General features: G+C 42.6%; 1 protein-coding gene across 9 annotated transcripts in view; it reads right to left on the bottom strand.

The window, feature by feature from the left end:
* The window catches only part of LOC147016769 (uncharacterized), a 452,599-nt gene that overhangs the window by 172,936 nt on the left and 262,468 nt on the right, over nucleotides 1–17,195 (bottom strand). For 4 of the 9 annotated variants that reach the window (XR_015049178.1, XR_015049176.1, XM_085845740.1 and 1 more), the window contains exon 3: nucleotides 4,040–4,133. The exons of 4 other annotated variants lie outside the window; for them this stretch is intronic. Coding sequence is in view for 3 of the 5 variants with exons in the window: in XM_085845740.1 (XP_085701866.1) it covers nucleotides 4,040–4,133 (94 nt within the window). In the remaining 2 variants the exon portion in view is untranslated. Of the gene's footprint in view, nucleotides 1–3,617; nucleotides 4,134–17,195 lie in introns of those variants that run through there. One more of the 9 variants, XM_085845739.1, reaches the window with a different exon arrangement.

The raw sequence follows: 17,195 nt of genomic DNA, 5'->3' as shown, positions 1-17,195 counted from the left end.
TGGCAAGTTTCACAAAGATCCGATGAAAATTCTGGGTTGTGAAACAAAAAATGTCAAAAAATAGGAATGACGTCATAAAAAAATGATATGACATCATAGTGATGTATCATATGTGCGGTAATTCATCTCTGCTAATGCCCTGTTCGATTCCTACAAACAGACTTCAAAAAGCTTGCCTCGTTTCGGAGATATTTTGACGTCATAACTTTTTTTTAGGAGGAATTTTCAAAATCGGAGATGGTTACTGTCTGCGCAGGGTATTTTTACATATATATAAATATATATATATATATATATATATATATATATATATATATATATATATATATATATATATATATATATATATATATATATATATATATGCCAAGTTTCAGGAAGTTTCGATGAAAACTGTAGGCTGTGAAACAAAAAAAGTCCACAAGAAGAAGATGAAGAACAACAACGTGAGTAAGACTTAGATATCCTCCACGAGGATCTAAAATCTCAAACTGGGTTCGAAGCATCACATTCTGGCCCTTCTATGTATATAAGATCGAGGATCATGGAAAAGTGAGGTGACAGAGGATGAAAAGGCGACAAATTGACAACGCAGAGCTGCTGTACCATTTAGACACAATAAGCAAGGAAAGGAGCAAGTAGGAAAAGAGGAGAGAGATGAGGTGAGGGAACACATCGACTTGCAATTAAGAGGGTTGCATTAGGTTGAGTAATTAAAGCAGGTGGGGTTGACTCAGCCTGTCATCCTTCCGAGGTCAGCGAAATGAGTACCAGTGCTTTGGTACAGGGGCACAGCATCAGTGGCATAGTGGCACCCAAACAAAATGAAAGCTACCTGGCAGCCAAGCTGCCATATGGAGTAATAATAATAATAATAATAATAATAATAATAATAATAATAATAATAATAATAAGATTAGGCAGAGTAAATGTGCATAGAAAAGATCTTCAGCAGGGAAGGGGGTGACGTAAGATGGTGGCTCACTGCCAGTTTGAAGTGCTGGAGGGAAGTGTGGGATTAAACCATCTCAGGAAAGTAATTCTACAAACATTAAAAAAAAGGATAACAAAAGAGAAGACCTGGGCAGTGAGCCTGCATTTTGGGAGTTAAACTAGGAGGATGGTTACCGGAAGAACATGTATGTTCCAGAGAAGGTGGGGAAGAGTGAAGGGCTGAGAGAGCAGAGGGAGCGAGATCAAAGAAGAGAGGGTATAGAAATATAGCGGCCACTGACATGCCTGCAAGGTGAGAGCATCTGGCTTTGTGCTTTGGCTTCATTGTGGGAGATGCCAATGAGGTTGAGAGCAAATATTCCACAGAATACAGTAGAGGCAGATATGATGCTGGGGCAACAGCCCATAAAGGAGAGCAGTACTCCATTGGGCTTCTGACAAAAGCCTTATAGGCTGAGAGTAATTCGGATTTTTTTTAAAAGAGAAATGATTTATTGATGGAATACCTGTCGTATAATAATCGTCCCTTCACTTCTTGAAGATTGAATTCATTGGTTTAGGTGAGAAACATACTGTCACATGGACAGCAAACTTCCGACACTGATGTGGTTACCATAACACGCTGAAGCCGGGACTTCGTGGAGTCAAAATATTACTGTTTTTCAGAAGTAGACACTGAGTGGTTGTGCCGGGCTCTTATCCAGTGTGATGTACAGTCGTAGGCAAAAATATTGACACCCTTGCACTTTTTTCAAATGACTTAATTTTCTCGAAAAAGTAAGTTTAAATTGACAAAAGTGTTTGGACTCCACAATTCCTTATTTCGCTGTTAATATTATAGAGCATTTGTTTTTGATTCAGAACTTAATATATCCTTTTAAATTAGAAAATAAAAAAATGGCATTGACAAAATTATTGACACCCTCGACCTAATATTTGGTAGCACGGCCTTTGGACAAAATAATTGCAGTCAAGCGCTTCCTGTAGCCATGAATGAGCTTCCTACACCTCTCTCCTGACAGTTTGGCCCACTCTTCTTGTATAAACTGCTCCAGTTATCCCATATTTGAAAGGTACCTTCTCCAAACTGCTGTTTTCAGATCTCCTCACAGGTGTTCAATGGGATTTAGATCTGGACTAATTGCTGGCCACTTCAGAACAGTCCAGCGTTTTGTCTTGAATCATTCCTGGGTGCTTTTTGAAGTGTGTTTGGGGGTCATTGTCCTACTGCAAGACCCATGACATTCGACGGAGACCCAGCTTTCTGACACTGGGTTGAACATTGCGCTCCAAAAGTGCTTTGGTAATCTCATTTCATGAAGCCGAGCACACATTCAAGGCACCCAGTGCCAGAGGCAGCATAGCAACCCCAAAACATCACTGAACATCCTCCATGTTTGATTATTGGGAAGGCACTCTTTTCTTTGAAGGCTTCATTGTGGTTTCTGTGAACATAGAGATGTGCTTTTCCAAAAGGCTCTAATTTGGTTTCATCTGTCCACAGGATATTCTCCCAGAAGGATTTTGGCTTGTTCAGGTGTGTTTTCACAAACTCCAATTGGGCTTTTTTAATGTCTCTCTCTCAGCAGTGGGGTCCTCCTGGGTCTCCTACCATGGAACCCTCTTTCATTGTGTTGGCAATGGATGGTCTGAGTTGAAACTGTCGTACCTTGTGTCTGAAGATCAGCTTGAATGCTTTCTCCACCATTCGGACAATCCTTCGCTGCTATCTTCGATTAAGCCCTCTTGTTGCCATGTCCAGGGAGGTTGGCTGCAGTGCTATGGGCCTCAAACTTCCTGGCAACATTGCGTGCAGTGGACACAGGAACAACAACGTCTCTGGAGATGGAATTGTAGCCTTGAGATTGTCCATGCTTGGCTACAATCTTGTGTCTGACATCCTTAGACAATTCTCTGCTTTACTTTCTTTTCTCCATGCTCATGCACAAAACAGCAGAATGACTCATTTTCTCTCTTCAAACTGGTTGAATGAGTGATTTTTATATTGCAGCTACCTGCAACTCACCACAGGTGAGTTCAATTCCAAAGTAAAGGAGAATCACGTGCTTGAAATATAATTATTTCTCACAACTTCTAATTGGTGCCAATAATATTGTACGAACCATTTTGGGATTTCTGCGTGGAGTTAAGCAAAGATGTAGTAGGTTTTTTCAGCTTTTTTTGTTTTGTTCCACTGCAAACTGAAGAAATACAAATGTGGATACAAAAATATATTTTAATTTCAACAATTTTCTGGAAGAAATGGTGCATTATTTGAAAAAAAGTGCAAGGGTGCCAATATTTTTGCCCACAACAGTACAGCTGAGCTGTCTGGACCGTGGAGGGGCACAAATCGAGAACGTCAATAAAAAGGATTTTGCGTAAATGCCAATGTCAGACCTTGGGCTCTCACGAACTCTCGCGAAGAATTACTGCAACAGCAATTAGTGATAGAAATACCATGTCATAAGCTTTCAAGAAATGTTTGGTTCACGTTCCTGAGGTTTCTGTTTCTCTGTAAATAAACATTTAAAGTTGCACTCTTTTAAAACACCTTGTACCTGGCAAAATTATTTTGCCAACTTACAAACAGACAAACGAATAGATGCTGCAGACCAGCATACTTGACAAAATTATTTCGCCAAGGAACAAACAGATGCGACAGGCTGACATACTCAGCAAATTTATTTAAACAATTGACAAACAGACAGACAGACAAAGCGACCCAGATGCAATACCCTCTCCTCTTGTGAGGGTAAAAAAAACAAAATTTGATTTTTGCAAAATGCCGACAGGATTATAACAGCACCAGGCAATAGCAGGAATTAAATGGTTAGAGCGTCCGCAAACTGGCAGTTCAAACCCCTGCCAAGTCATGTCAGACCCCTTAAAAATGGTACATGCTGCTTCCTTGCTTGACATTCAGCATTTGAATAGTTAAGAGGACGAACAATCCCCATAGGTTAGTATCTATGGGGAGGAGGAAATTCCTCCTGAGGAAATGCCTGCTGAGTGCAGTGAGAAAGGCAGGGCCATTATTACAGCATTGCTGGTACCCAGTGACTGGGGAAATGATGGCATTTACCCCAAGCTCACTGGTTGTTTTTGTTTCATCTATCAGTCTTGTGGATTCATATGTTGGTCCAAGTGTGTGGCAGCTCCACCACGAGCCTTTCATCCTATAAAAAAAAGAAGAAACAGGAGGACACAGCAGTCAGGCATCATGCATGGTAAAGAGGATATGTATTTTCATTTGAAATATTCTCAGCTTCTTATTGTCCCGAAGGAAAGGCAGCGAATCAAAGGATCTCATCTCAATAGATAGCCAGCTTTAGCACACTAGAATCTGATGGGACAGGAAAACTGATAGTGTATCACATGAGGATTGAGCGAGAGTAAAATATATAAACAAGGAAATAATCAACGTACCTTGCTCATAAAACAAATTGGACATTCTTATTGGTAGACCATTATGTTGTATGTTTTTGTTTAAAGGCAGAAGCATTATATAAAGAGGGAGGAATACAAGACTTTGCCGAGGCGAGTGTTGGTTGCGTCGGTGGACAATTCCAACAGGAGGTTTTTATTGACTGAAGAGTCACAAAGGTATGTTGAAAGTCATGAGAAGCACAGCAGAGCTCATGTTTTGCATATTAGCCCTTCATCCCAATGAAAGGAGTAGGAAGTTTTGAATGTACCATGTAGCACAGAAGATATATCAATCCACAAAGGAGAGTCTGGGAATAGCTTATAGTGAGTAGTTCTGGGAAATGTTGGGAATTGTTTTCCTCATGTATGAAAAACATTAAAAAAAAAAAAAACAACAACAGACATTAGAATCAAACTCAAAGAATGGAGGATCTTCGCTGCTTCAAGCAAGCCATAATGAGGTGACTTACCTTTCTGAAGCAAAATTATACATTATGCGATGGCTGGTTTAACTGTGATTGTTGCATTATGACCTCCTGTTTCTGTTATATATTGTATCTGTGCATGCCTTGGGTCCTTTGTAATTATGGGAGTTGGGTTTTCTGACAGGTCGGCGCGATTGCTGACAGATCCATTACGCGGAGGTAACTAGGACGATGTCGGCACACCGCCCTGTCCGGCAAACTCGATGGCTTTCAGATGTCTCTTTGACAGCTTTTTCCAGTGGGCATCAGACTGTGAAGGAGGGTGATATTTTTAGCTGCGCCAAAAGGACAGCAGCTGTCTATTGTAGGTGGTCCTTGGAAGACTTGCAGAGGAATATGTCTTTTTTTTCACATGTCAGCGAGGTAATGATGAAGTAGTTACGATGTGTTAGGTTGTGATAATGTGCACGTAATGTGTTAACTTGTAATGACATGCACGCCAATGATTGGCACTTTCTAATCCCACAATCCTTCTGGGATATTCGCAGCCGAAAGACTTTAAGAAACCCAAATTGCCCTCAAAAAGCAATTTGTTCACTGTCTGTGCTGTTTGCAAATTAATTTTTCAGCCAGATGAAAGTGACTCAGATAACTTCTCGAGATTACGTTTTGGTAATTCACAAAAGGGTTCATGAGCCTTATTTGATTGGGCATTCAATGTGCTCTCGGAATGAGATACAATAATTTGAGGAACGTCAAAATTATTCGTCAAGATATATGTGTATTAAAAGGAGAAAAAAAATTCTTACTAATTAAATAATGAAAGATAAAATAAAAAACGTTGGCGTTTTTTATACTATTGTGACAATCTTGTTCCGATAACTTTATGAACATCCAACGTCCTACCGGCATACCTTGAATAAATGGCTAAGTCACTAGCCTCGGTGGTGTAATGGCTAGAGTGTCTGCTCTGAGTCTGGGAGGTCGGCTATTCGAACCTTGGCTGAGTCATACCAAATACTGTAACATGGTGTTGCTTCCTTGCTTGACGTTCAGCATTTAACAAGGACAGAACACGGACAAACAACCAAAAGTTGGCACTAATAGTGCAGGCTTTGATGGGCCTCATGGCCTCCTGCTTCGAAATTCCTTGAAAGGGAACTTAGAAATATCCATGTCACATTCACTCTTTGACGAGACTCTCTCACAGACATCACAATCATGACAACGCATACAATCACCCACCCCATACCTAATGTACCAACCATTCCTGCTCATGCTGCTTCAGCTGCCACCACATTTCCAGAGAGACAATTCCGTACATTTACTCCTCTCTGAGTGAAAGACCCTGACTTGTCTACCATCCTAACTCTTCTCCTCTTTTTTCTCAAACTGTGATTCCTGGCCCTGCTACCATCCATTCTGCTGAAAAGCTATTCTGCACTTTTTTTTTGTCTCCTTCCGTCATTATCTTAAGCATCTCTATTAGATCCCCTCATATTCTCCTCCTTTCTAATGTATAAAGTACTGTCTCCTTCAGCCGCTCCTCATAGTCCAGTCCAGCGAGACCAAGAATCAATCTAGTTCCCGTACACTGAACCCTTTCTGACAACTATGTCCTTCCTCAGATGCGGTGACCAAAACTGTACACAATATTGTAGATGAAGCCTCACTAAATTCCTGTACAGTGTGAACATTGCCTGCTTTGATCTATATGTTATCCCCCTAATATCAGGTGTATCATGTTTATTAATTTTTTTTTATTTTTTTAAACAAATCCACTCTTAACAGCATCAAAGTCATACAATTTGCTCCATATTGCAGCGACATGAAAATAATTATGATATTCCTCTTTGCCCTTTTTTCAAATTCCCACTTCTCTGCCTGTGGAATTAAAAGTTCAATTTAGCGAAATGTTTTCATTTAAACAAAATAAATCGGGTTGACTTTTTAGTTGATGATATGATTCAGAAATACAAATTCTATGCCTCGGCACAAGTCTTCAATTAAAAAGTTATTTAAAGTGAATAGGACATTTTTAATACAAGAGCATTTCTAAAGTACTTGAAATGGAATGTTCACCATTTTGTTATTTGCCATTTTATTCTTGAAATGGCCAGGAAATGCCATTTTGTTATTTTTGAACACACAAGTATTGACGACAAGTTACCATGGTTTTCACTAACTATATATGTTTTTATACTGAATAATAAAAATAAAATTGCCATTTCTTTTACTGTTGTGAGTTTATCGTTCCCGAGAACTTTTCACATGCCCCACATAACTCATGATAATATAATTTTTTTTTTTCACGATCTCCACTTTTATATCCTATTTGAAGGTCAGAAATGTCTTTCTTGCAACGTCAAAAAATTTTCAGAACAATCATAGGCCATGCATCTTCCTGAAAACAATATGTAATGTACCTGACATGCACAGAGTTGAAGCAAATCATCTCCTCATTGTTCAATGACTGGGACATTGAGAGCAGAGCCCACATGCTATGCAAAGTATGCGCACAGTGCCAGAGATAAGAAGAAGCATTTCTTTCATGGTTGGAAGCCCACAATAAAGGCGTGTGAAGCGTACCATCCTTCACTGCACAAACAAGGCCCACCATAGAGAGACAGCTTCTGTACGGTAATTTGATCATTTTGGTAAAAGGGGAAGTACCGAATGTGATGTCTGTTTCACAGCTGCACCCACACCATGTGTTTACCATCAATGGCTAGTATTCTGCTCACCTGGGGCTCAGATCAAAACGAAAAGATTTCTGGTGAGGATATGCTCTTTGACGTATCCTTTGACAGGCCATCAAAACACCTGCTCTCCTTGGCAGCAGGGAATTTTTATCTTGCCTGTCCCTGCCAGACAATGCTTCAATGCATAATTATCAGGTAGTGGAAATATAAACAGTAGCTCTTGTGACTCAAGCAGAGTATAAATTGATGAGCAATTGCTTCATGTTGACGCCAACCAATATGGAAGCGTTCGCATGCACAGATGGACACACACACACACACACACACACACACACACACACACACACACACACACACACACACACACACACACACACACACACACACACACACACACACACACACACACACACACTCCACTTTTCTTGCAACTTTAACCAAGTCTCTTCTCAAACCAACTCACAAGGTCCGGTTTTCAATTGGAGCAGATTTTGGCAGGAATTTGTAATTTGTTTTGTGTGTCGACAACAATTTGACTACTCTCGAGAATGAAACGGTGGGATCTTTTACATCCATCAATGAATTCAAGCAGATGGGATACCCGGTTTAATATCTATCCTAGGGATGGCAAACTTTGTGATGTCGATAAATTGCAATCTGATCCAACAGTTTAAAGTAGGACTGAGAATGAAACCCAAACTAGACATCTCAAAAGTAAGTTTTCCATCTCTGCACCATCCTATCGGACTATCCCTGCTAACTGACACTGACTGTTGGAAGTGGTGTAGCAGGTGGCAGTGTTTGGCATTTGGGATTTTTCTGTTCACAGATTGCCACTATGCCAGAAGTTGCATTTTAATTATGTTTGTGTGTGTGTGCATGTGTGTTTTACTGCTTCATCTTACTGCCACTTCCTGCAGGGAAATTTGTTGCATGGATGAAGGACTTCATGTCCTCAACATATTCTTGGTTGCCCAAGGGCTGTATCATGTGAGTACACGTATTTGCTTGAATTTGTCACGATCAATATGAAGAACTCCAAATCAAGTGAGCAACCAATTTAATGCAGCAATACCAGGTATCTGCCAGCTCTTTCTTTGCACATTGTCGACTGTTGCACTTTGACAGGATGATGCTATATCATAGTTGGTCCTGCTGTACACAAGACCTCATAGTTATGCTGCTCATTATCAAAGCAAAAATAGACTCAGACTCGAGAATTCGTGTTCAAATACAGTATATACTTCAATTTTAACAAAATAATGATTTCAAAGATTGTAAAAATAAAAAAATCCGAAAGTTTAGCACTACTGAAGCAGTCTTACAGTTATACACCACCGTTATACACTGTAATAAGACGGCACTGAGTTGCAGTTTAGGAGATGAAGGCTTATTGATCACCCTAGAAAGTAGCATCAATCAGCATTGTACATAGCCATATACATAGCTTCTTCACCATGATACTGCACCGTCTCACATCATCATCATCATCATCATCGATGTTGATTTTTGTAGGGTCGTTGGCCCCATTATGATCATTTTCAGGGATGGGATTCATAAAGTACATTTATGCAGTACTACACCTGTTTTAAATGCGCGAATCACAATTTTAATAAAAATTAGAAAGCATCTGATAGTGCAAAGCCCGTCCACTTTGTATTTGGACTTCTTATACTGCATGTTAAACCGTACTTTTGACCTTTTAACCTTTCCACCAAGTTCTAAATTTGTCTTCGACATATTGTCATATGGTTAATGTTTCCACATCTGCTCCCCAGGCCTCAAGTCATCCTTTCGGCTGACCTGACCTCTGCCACAGACCTCCTTCCTCTCAACCTTTGTTAGGCCACTTGGTTGGGGTTTGGATCTTCCAGATTGAATGACATGAGTCGGGGTTGTTTGGCCTTGGGTTACAGATGGTAACTTAGCCTGATGGCCCTAATGGGCCTCCCCGCTTTCCTGGCCTATCCTCAACATCAAACACCTCTGGTGAGTGCAGTCCACAATACCATCTGGAAGACAAGAATTTGGGCACCGAGATGACCATGGTTCACGAGCCCAACAGCTGTTCCAAATCTGTGGGGACAACCTGGTCATGGTCTGGTCTCCATCGGTGGAGCGAGCCTACACTAACGCGGTCACCCTTTTGGGTATCCGCTTCTCTGCGGGCAAGCACCTCTGATCAGCACATCATGGGATTTTCCTCGAAAAGGTTTTCTCATTGCACTGGGAGCCAAAGACTAGCATCCCAGGGACACCTTGCAGAGTACAACAGCCCAGAATTACAATCACACTGGACTGGTCGGAACTGCGAGAGCAAGAGCCTCCCTCGATCGTCTCGCAATGCATGGAGGTGCACCGGCGCACAGTGTCCTTAGGTTAATGGGCCCGAGCCTTTCCCCTCAAGGGGTTGGTCAGCACTCAGCTCAGCTTCACAGAACATAGCAAATAATTCCCCTGGTTAGTTGTGTTTGGGCCAACGGCCTGGGACCTCGCAACCCAAATGCACTGCGCAGATCGCTGAAGTGTCCCAGGTGGTTCACCCAAAGCTGGCCTCTTGGGCCAGATCCCAAGGTTTACTTCTGTATGCTCCTCACCAATTTGGTGGCTTGGGCTCATGCATCATGGTGGCCTGGCCCCACTAAAGGCCGGATACGTCGCAGGCCGCCAAACCAGGCAGCCCTGGGCTTCACTTGCCTGTAGCGCCTAATGGGATGCTGATTTGGCTTGCTTATCCCGGTCCTGGCTGGTGGCTAGTGTGGTTGGAGGGTCATGGCAGAGTTAGACTCTGCCAATGGCTTTCCCCACTCTTACTTGATCAGGCATCCGACCCACACTCCCTTCGGTTCAGTTCCTCGCCCGCTGGGGACGTCAGACGATCTCAGAGATCGAATGAAGACCTGCTGGGCCATGAACTACATCCTAATGATGGGTGCAGATCCTGTGAAGTGCTGGCGCATTGTGCCAGGAACCATCGATGGGTGTGTTGCGAGACAGCTTCAGTGTCTTCTGACCTGGTGAAAATCAGCTAAGGGAGTTGATCCCCAAGCACCAATCCTCTGGATCCTTGAATTCCTCCGTAGCCTGAAGACCCATGCAGTAGTCTGGGCCAGGCCCAAACTAGGCGCCAGTATTTTGAGGGAGAGGGGAGGAGTTCCCCACCCCATTCCCATACGTGAATGGGAAGGGGGGTTGGATCAGCGTCACCTTGTGGCGATACTGGGTTGGACCTGGTGGTCTGACTCAAATGGCAAAATTGTTAACTAGTCTTCTCCATATTCTCATAATATAGCTTTGTTGAAAATTTGATGACGAAAGCTCAAATGGCAAAAAGGTTACGGCTTATAAAAGCTCAAATAATAATTTAATTAAAATTTCAGGTCAACTGGATGAAAATTGACGATTTTATGCGATGCTGACCTTTGACCCCTTGACCAAATTATTAATTTCATATTCTCACAATAAAGCTTTGTTGAAAATTTGATGACAAAAGCTCAAATGGGAAAAAGTTAAGGTCCGGACACACACACACACACACACACACACACACACACACACACACACACACACACACACACACACACACACACACACACACACACACACACACACACACACACACACACACACACACACTAGACTGCAAAACCCAGTCTTCCGCTGTGTGGGGGATGGGCTAACTCGAAGGGCACTCGGTAGAGCGCCTACCTCCGCCACACAATGCCTAATCCAGTAGAACATATTGGGCCCAATACATTTTTGAAATATCATGCTATACCGTACTATATCGTTTTTGGCTAAAAAAAAAAAATGACCGTTTTTACAGCCATTTTTCCCTGCTGTGCAGGCGTTGGCTTTTTCTTGAGGCAATGTTTTTTATGGCCGGATGCCCTTCCTGACGCCAACCCTGGTCGCCTCTTACGACACACAGGGATATGGTACACCTATTCTAACCGGGGCATACACCGGGACCAGTACACTGGTACTCATTTCGCCGACCTCGGAAGGATAACAGGCTGAGTCAACCCCCTGGTGTTAATTCAGCAGCCAACGGGGCTTGAACTCAGGACCATGGGATCCCAAGCCACCACCCTAACCACTAAGCCAACACCAGGCTATCGTTTTTGGCTCTGATATGAAAATTCTGTTCAAATTTCCAGTCAATCGGATGAAAATTGAGGATTTTAGAAAACTCACCTAACCCAGGTCGAAAAACAAGTTAAAACCAGTACACATTTTCAACTGGTCTCTATTGGTTCTAATTGGTCTTTAACTGGTCTCTATTGGTTTCAACTGGTACCAGTTAAATTCAGTCAGAATTCCAATTTCCCAGTTGAAAAAACCAGTAGCTCATATTTGTACCAGTTAAAGTCTTACTGGTTCCAGTTGATACCAGTTGCAATGTACTGGTCCCAGTTGATACCAGTTGCAATGTACTGGTCTCCCAGTTGATACCAGTTACAATGTACTGGTCCCAGTTGATACCAGTTAGTTAAATACAATTGTATTTCAACTGGTAATATATCACTCTATTCCAATTTCCATATTAAAACCAGTAAGAAACCAACTGGCTTTACTGGTACCAGTTGGCTACTGGTTTTCAACTGGTACCAGGTGACCAGAAAGCTACTGGTCTTTACTGGTTTTTAGACCTGGGAAGTTGCTTACCTTTGGCCTATGTTGACATTTTGGCTGAAGTTGACCTCAAAAATAAATCGGTGGTTGAATTTGGTGACATTATATGCAAATCCTGTTCAAATTTCTAGTCAATCGGATGAAAATTGAGGATTTCAAAATTTGACAAAGTTGTTGACCTTTTGACCTCAACAACAATAGGCTTCTTGCTTATGAGGAACTCTACTATGTGGTGAAGTTTTGTGAAGATTGGTTTAAGATTATGATCTGTAGGCGATTGACATACAGACAGACAGACAGACAAACGCACAAAACCAACCAATATACTTGAAAAAGATTCGATTTTCACAAGTAACAAACAGACAGATAGGGGTGAAAACTTAACCTCCTTCGACCTTTGCTGGTGGAGGTAACAAGCAGATAATACAAAACATAAATTCCATTTCATAACAAAAATGGTTTTGGCAGCAGCAGTACTGTGCCGACACAGCCCATCTTAAAAAGGGAACAGGGGAGGTGCCCTGCCAGCCCCACTGCCGCCCAGACCACTCGCGAAACTAGTCGAACAGCAGTCTTCGGCTCAACTCAAGCCACGCGACACCAATGCTAAGCACGACCTCCTTGGTCCCACATCACCCACCAGCAGCAGGAACAGCTCTCCAGTAATAGATGAAGGAAACCACCAGCCATTAGCAATGATCCAAGGATGAAGCTGTCATCAGACCTGCATGAAGCAAGCGAGTCCATGTGTGTCGGTACGGCCAACTCTACGTCCAGCGCAATACCGAGCAGGAAGTAGGCGATCACACGGCTCCAGTTGATGCCTTCGATGAAACAGCTTGGTCAGCACATTCACCAGACAGCCACGAAGCACCACCGGGCTCACCATCAGCAACAATGCTTAACTGCCATAACAACCATTCAGCAACACAAACACTTGGGGTGTGTTCAGTTCTCAAGTTTCCTGTGGAGGGCTCACCAAATGGAGCACTCAAGCAAGAACTTCATTCAAAACTGCTGATAAGAAACGGCTGGTTTGGCAAGCGCCAGCGAGCTGTTTGGTAAGTAAACACACACCAGGTGCAACGATGTTGTGACATCACACGTGTGCGGAGTAACGACCAAAAAAAAATTTCATGTTACATATCGATATATAGCATGGTTCTTGGAAGTATTATGAAGGCGAATTGCATTCTAGTGTTCAAGTATATAGTTAAATTTAAACAAGGAGAAAAAGACATCAAATGTCATAGTCCCTGTGGTTTTAGTAATTTTGCTGTTTGGAGTGAAAGGGCTCGCCCATATTTACAAGATTTATGTGTACACACAACTGACTTGAGTGGTCATGTGGCGTACAAGAACATTTGTGATATTTACCAAGTTGTAACAAAATTGGACCATGCATATGATAATGCTTTTGTGAGAAATGGTTGGGGACACTTTTAAGTCACAAAATGGCAGCCAGTCGGCCATCTTGGATCTTGTCTCGATAAACAATGACGTGCATATGTATGCCATCATTCATTATCTGTGTGCCAAGTTTGAACAAGATCGGTAAATACATGTCTGATAAATATTTGAGGATGTGATCAATACAGGATTTTTTTTTGGGGGGGGGGGGTTTCACACTACTCACTTCTACACAACTCACTGCACATCTCATGTCATCTGTCTTTGTAATCCTCAAGCCCTGATCTTTCAATTTCAATTCTACCGCTCCCTTACTTTCGGCACACGATGTCATCCGCAAACAGCATGCTTCATGGTGCCTGTTTTCACATCAGCTGTCAGAACATCCATTATAATAACAAACAAAAATGGGCTCATTGCAGACGCCATGATATACAATGACTTCCACGATTAAAGTATCCGTCACTCCAATATTGCTCCTCACCTGTGTAGAGTACCCATTGTACATATCCTGGATCAGCTTCACAAACATCTCTGACATTGATATATATAGATATATATATATATATATATATATATATATATATATATATATATATATATATATATATATATATATATATATATCTCTCTCTCTCTCTCTCTCTCTCTCTCTCTCTCTCTCTCTCTCTCTCTCTCTCTCTCTCTCTCTCTCTCTCTCTCTCTCTCTCTCTCTCTCTCTCTCTCTCTCTCTCCTCATCTCTCCTCATCTCTCCTCATCTCTCCTCATCTCTCCTCATCTCTCCTCATCTCTCCTCATCTCTCCTCATCTCTCCTCATCTCTCTCTCTCTCTCTCTCTCTCTCTCTCTCTCTCTCTCTCTCTCTCTCTCTCTCTCTCTCTCTCTCTCTCTCTCTCTCTCTCTCGTCGCAGCTCTCTGTCATAGACCTTTTCCAAACTATAAACACCAAATGTAAATCCTTCTGTCCTTCTCCACAGTTTTCAACCATCTATCAAAGGCAAAAATCCCTTCCACAGTGCTCCTGCCTCGCATAAACTCGTTTCTCTTCTCCAACCATCACTTTCTCCCTCAATCTTTTCTCAATCATTAGTCATTGTGTGTGACATCATTTTGATGCCTCTGTAGTTGTTGCACACTTGCACATATCCATTCTCCTTGTAAATCAGGACCAACATGCTTTCTCTCCACTCATTCCACATTTCTATTTATTAATCAATGTTCCTGAACAGCTGTAGCAAGAAGTCAACACCCTGTTCACCCATCACCTTCCACACTTCAAAAGGTATTCCATCTAGCTCAATTGCCTTACCATTATTCATTCTCGTTAATAGTGGCGGATTTATGGCGGTGGAGGCCCCGGAGCACACATGGGTAGTGGTGCCCCTTTTTGCCATGAATGATGAAGTAAAGCTGTGGTTTTCAATCTTTTTCACTGATTGTACCCAAAACTCTCACATCTTATTCTGTGGCACCCCGATTCAATTTTCTATTTGAATCGTTGCCTGAAGAACATTGCAGGCTCCAAGAATTAAATTATTGGATAAAATACATCATTTGAGGAGTATTTTTGCGGACTACGATTACCATCAATGGACAGGTTCGCATCCGGAAAAATAAATATTACCTCAACATTGCCTTCACCAAAACTACACCTCCAAGAACAGGATCACATTCATAAAAAAATATTACCTCAACATTACCTTCACCACAACTACACCTCCAAGAACAGGATCACATTCATAAAAATAAATATTACCTCAACATTGCCTTCACCAAAACTACACCTCCAAGAACAGGATCACATTCATAAAAAAAATATTACCTCAACATTGCCTTCACCAAAACTACACCTCCAAGAACAGGATCACATTCATAAAAATAAATATTACCTCAACATTACCTTCACCCCAACTACACCTCCAAGAACAGGATCACCTTCATAAAAATAAATATTACCTCAACATTACCTTCACCACAACTACACCTCCAAGAACAGGATCACATTCATAAAAATAAATATTACCTCAACATTACCTTCACCACAACTACACCTCCAAGAACAGGATCACATTCAGAAAAATAAATATTACCTCAACGTTACCTTCACCACAACTATACTACCAAGAACAGGATCACCTCTGAAAAAACAAATGTTACCTCAAAATTACCTTCACAACAATAAACAGGGACGCTGATCGCTCATGAAAAGGGTGGGGGCAGGGGGGAGGGGACGTTTTCTGGGAAAATGATTTTGAAGTGGCCATAAGGAGATGATTATTTTTTGGTCATTTTCATGAATTTGATATAATCTGATGAATTTGAAATCTGATATCAAAGTTGAAATTGAATTGACGATATATCAGGAAGTCCGAAAACTTTCCATGTTGGGATGACACACAATTGAGTGCGATGTGAAAAGCGGCAGCATTGTCATGACACCGCTGGTACCAAGAGTATCCCAGGACAGTGATGCCAGTTACAGCACTTCCCCCAAACCCAGTTCCTGTGTTAAATGTTTGTTTCGTCAGTGCGTGACACTGACAAAACACACACACACACACACACACACACACACACACACACACACACACACACACGCACACACACACACGAAGCAGGAGCTGTATTATATTGGTTACAGTGGGCGAGCAAAGAGGCTCCTTCCAAAGAAACCTTGAACACAGCACTGGAGCGGGAATGTTTACCCGACGCCTTCACTGATCATGTGATACATTTTGAGCGCATGCGCACCATGCTGCAGTCCGTGCTTATACTCCGACTCGTGAAATTCAGCACGACGTGCACCAGTTACTGTTATTAAATAATTCCCACAAGCGAGGTAATGATTTCAGAGATAACTTATTTGGGCAAACTTAATATTGACAGGCACAATTATATTGTTGCGGTTCTGGGAACCGTGTGCACCAATCAACCCATTTCGGGATTTCATCATATCGGGCGAACGCGAGCGCTGGCCACGTGCTCAATGGCGGATCCGCGCGCAATGTACGGAACATGCTCGAAGGCAGACCCGTGCGCCGCTGGCGACACTTTATTATCGTACAGAACAGAGCACGAATCTTACCGTCTGTGCATGGGTTTGCCATATCATCTTACCTTTGGTCCTCGCTGGTGGTCGCAGGTGTTCTCCACGGACGACGGACGTCTCCTCGCCCTTCAGGCTGGCGGGGCCGCGATCAGGCAGGGGCGTGCTGTCCAGCTCGGGCCGCGTGGTGCATCACGGAGCGGACACATTGACCAACGCGGGTCACGGGTCGTCGGGGCACGGCACGGAGTTCGTTGCAAGGCAAATTTATGTGATGGTGCTCGGAGCGAGACGATTCCGCAGCTTGGAACCATCTGGCTGGAAGTGAAGTGGAGCCGCTTTCGGTCATGGTGGCCGGCCTGTGTGCTGGCCAGGACCCAACCAGAGCACCCGATTCAGGTGACGACACATAGTTTCGGGTCATCACCCCTGCCATGCACCACTAGATCGATAAAAGGACGGGTCGCGTGGCGGTGGAGGAAAAGTCATCGACGTTCCTGCTCGTCGTTCCTGGTGCATCATTCCAGCTCGTCGTTCCTGCTCATCGTTCCTGGTGCGTCATTCCTGCTCATCGTTCCAGAGTCGTCGTCGTTC

Source organism: Eptatretus burgeri, chromosome 11 (genome assembly GCF_056783735.1).
Source record: "Eptatretus burgeri isolate ZD-2024b chromosome 11, Ebu_testis_v1, whole genome shotgun sequence".
In the NCBI taxonomy this organism is placed as follows: domain Eukaryota; kingdom Metazoa; phylum Chordata; class Myxini; order Myxiniformes; family Myxinidae; genus Eptatretus; species Eptatretus burgeri.
This window is presented reverse-complemented; position numbering and strand designations above follow the sequence as displayed.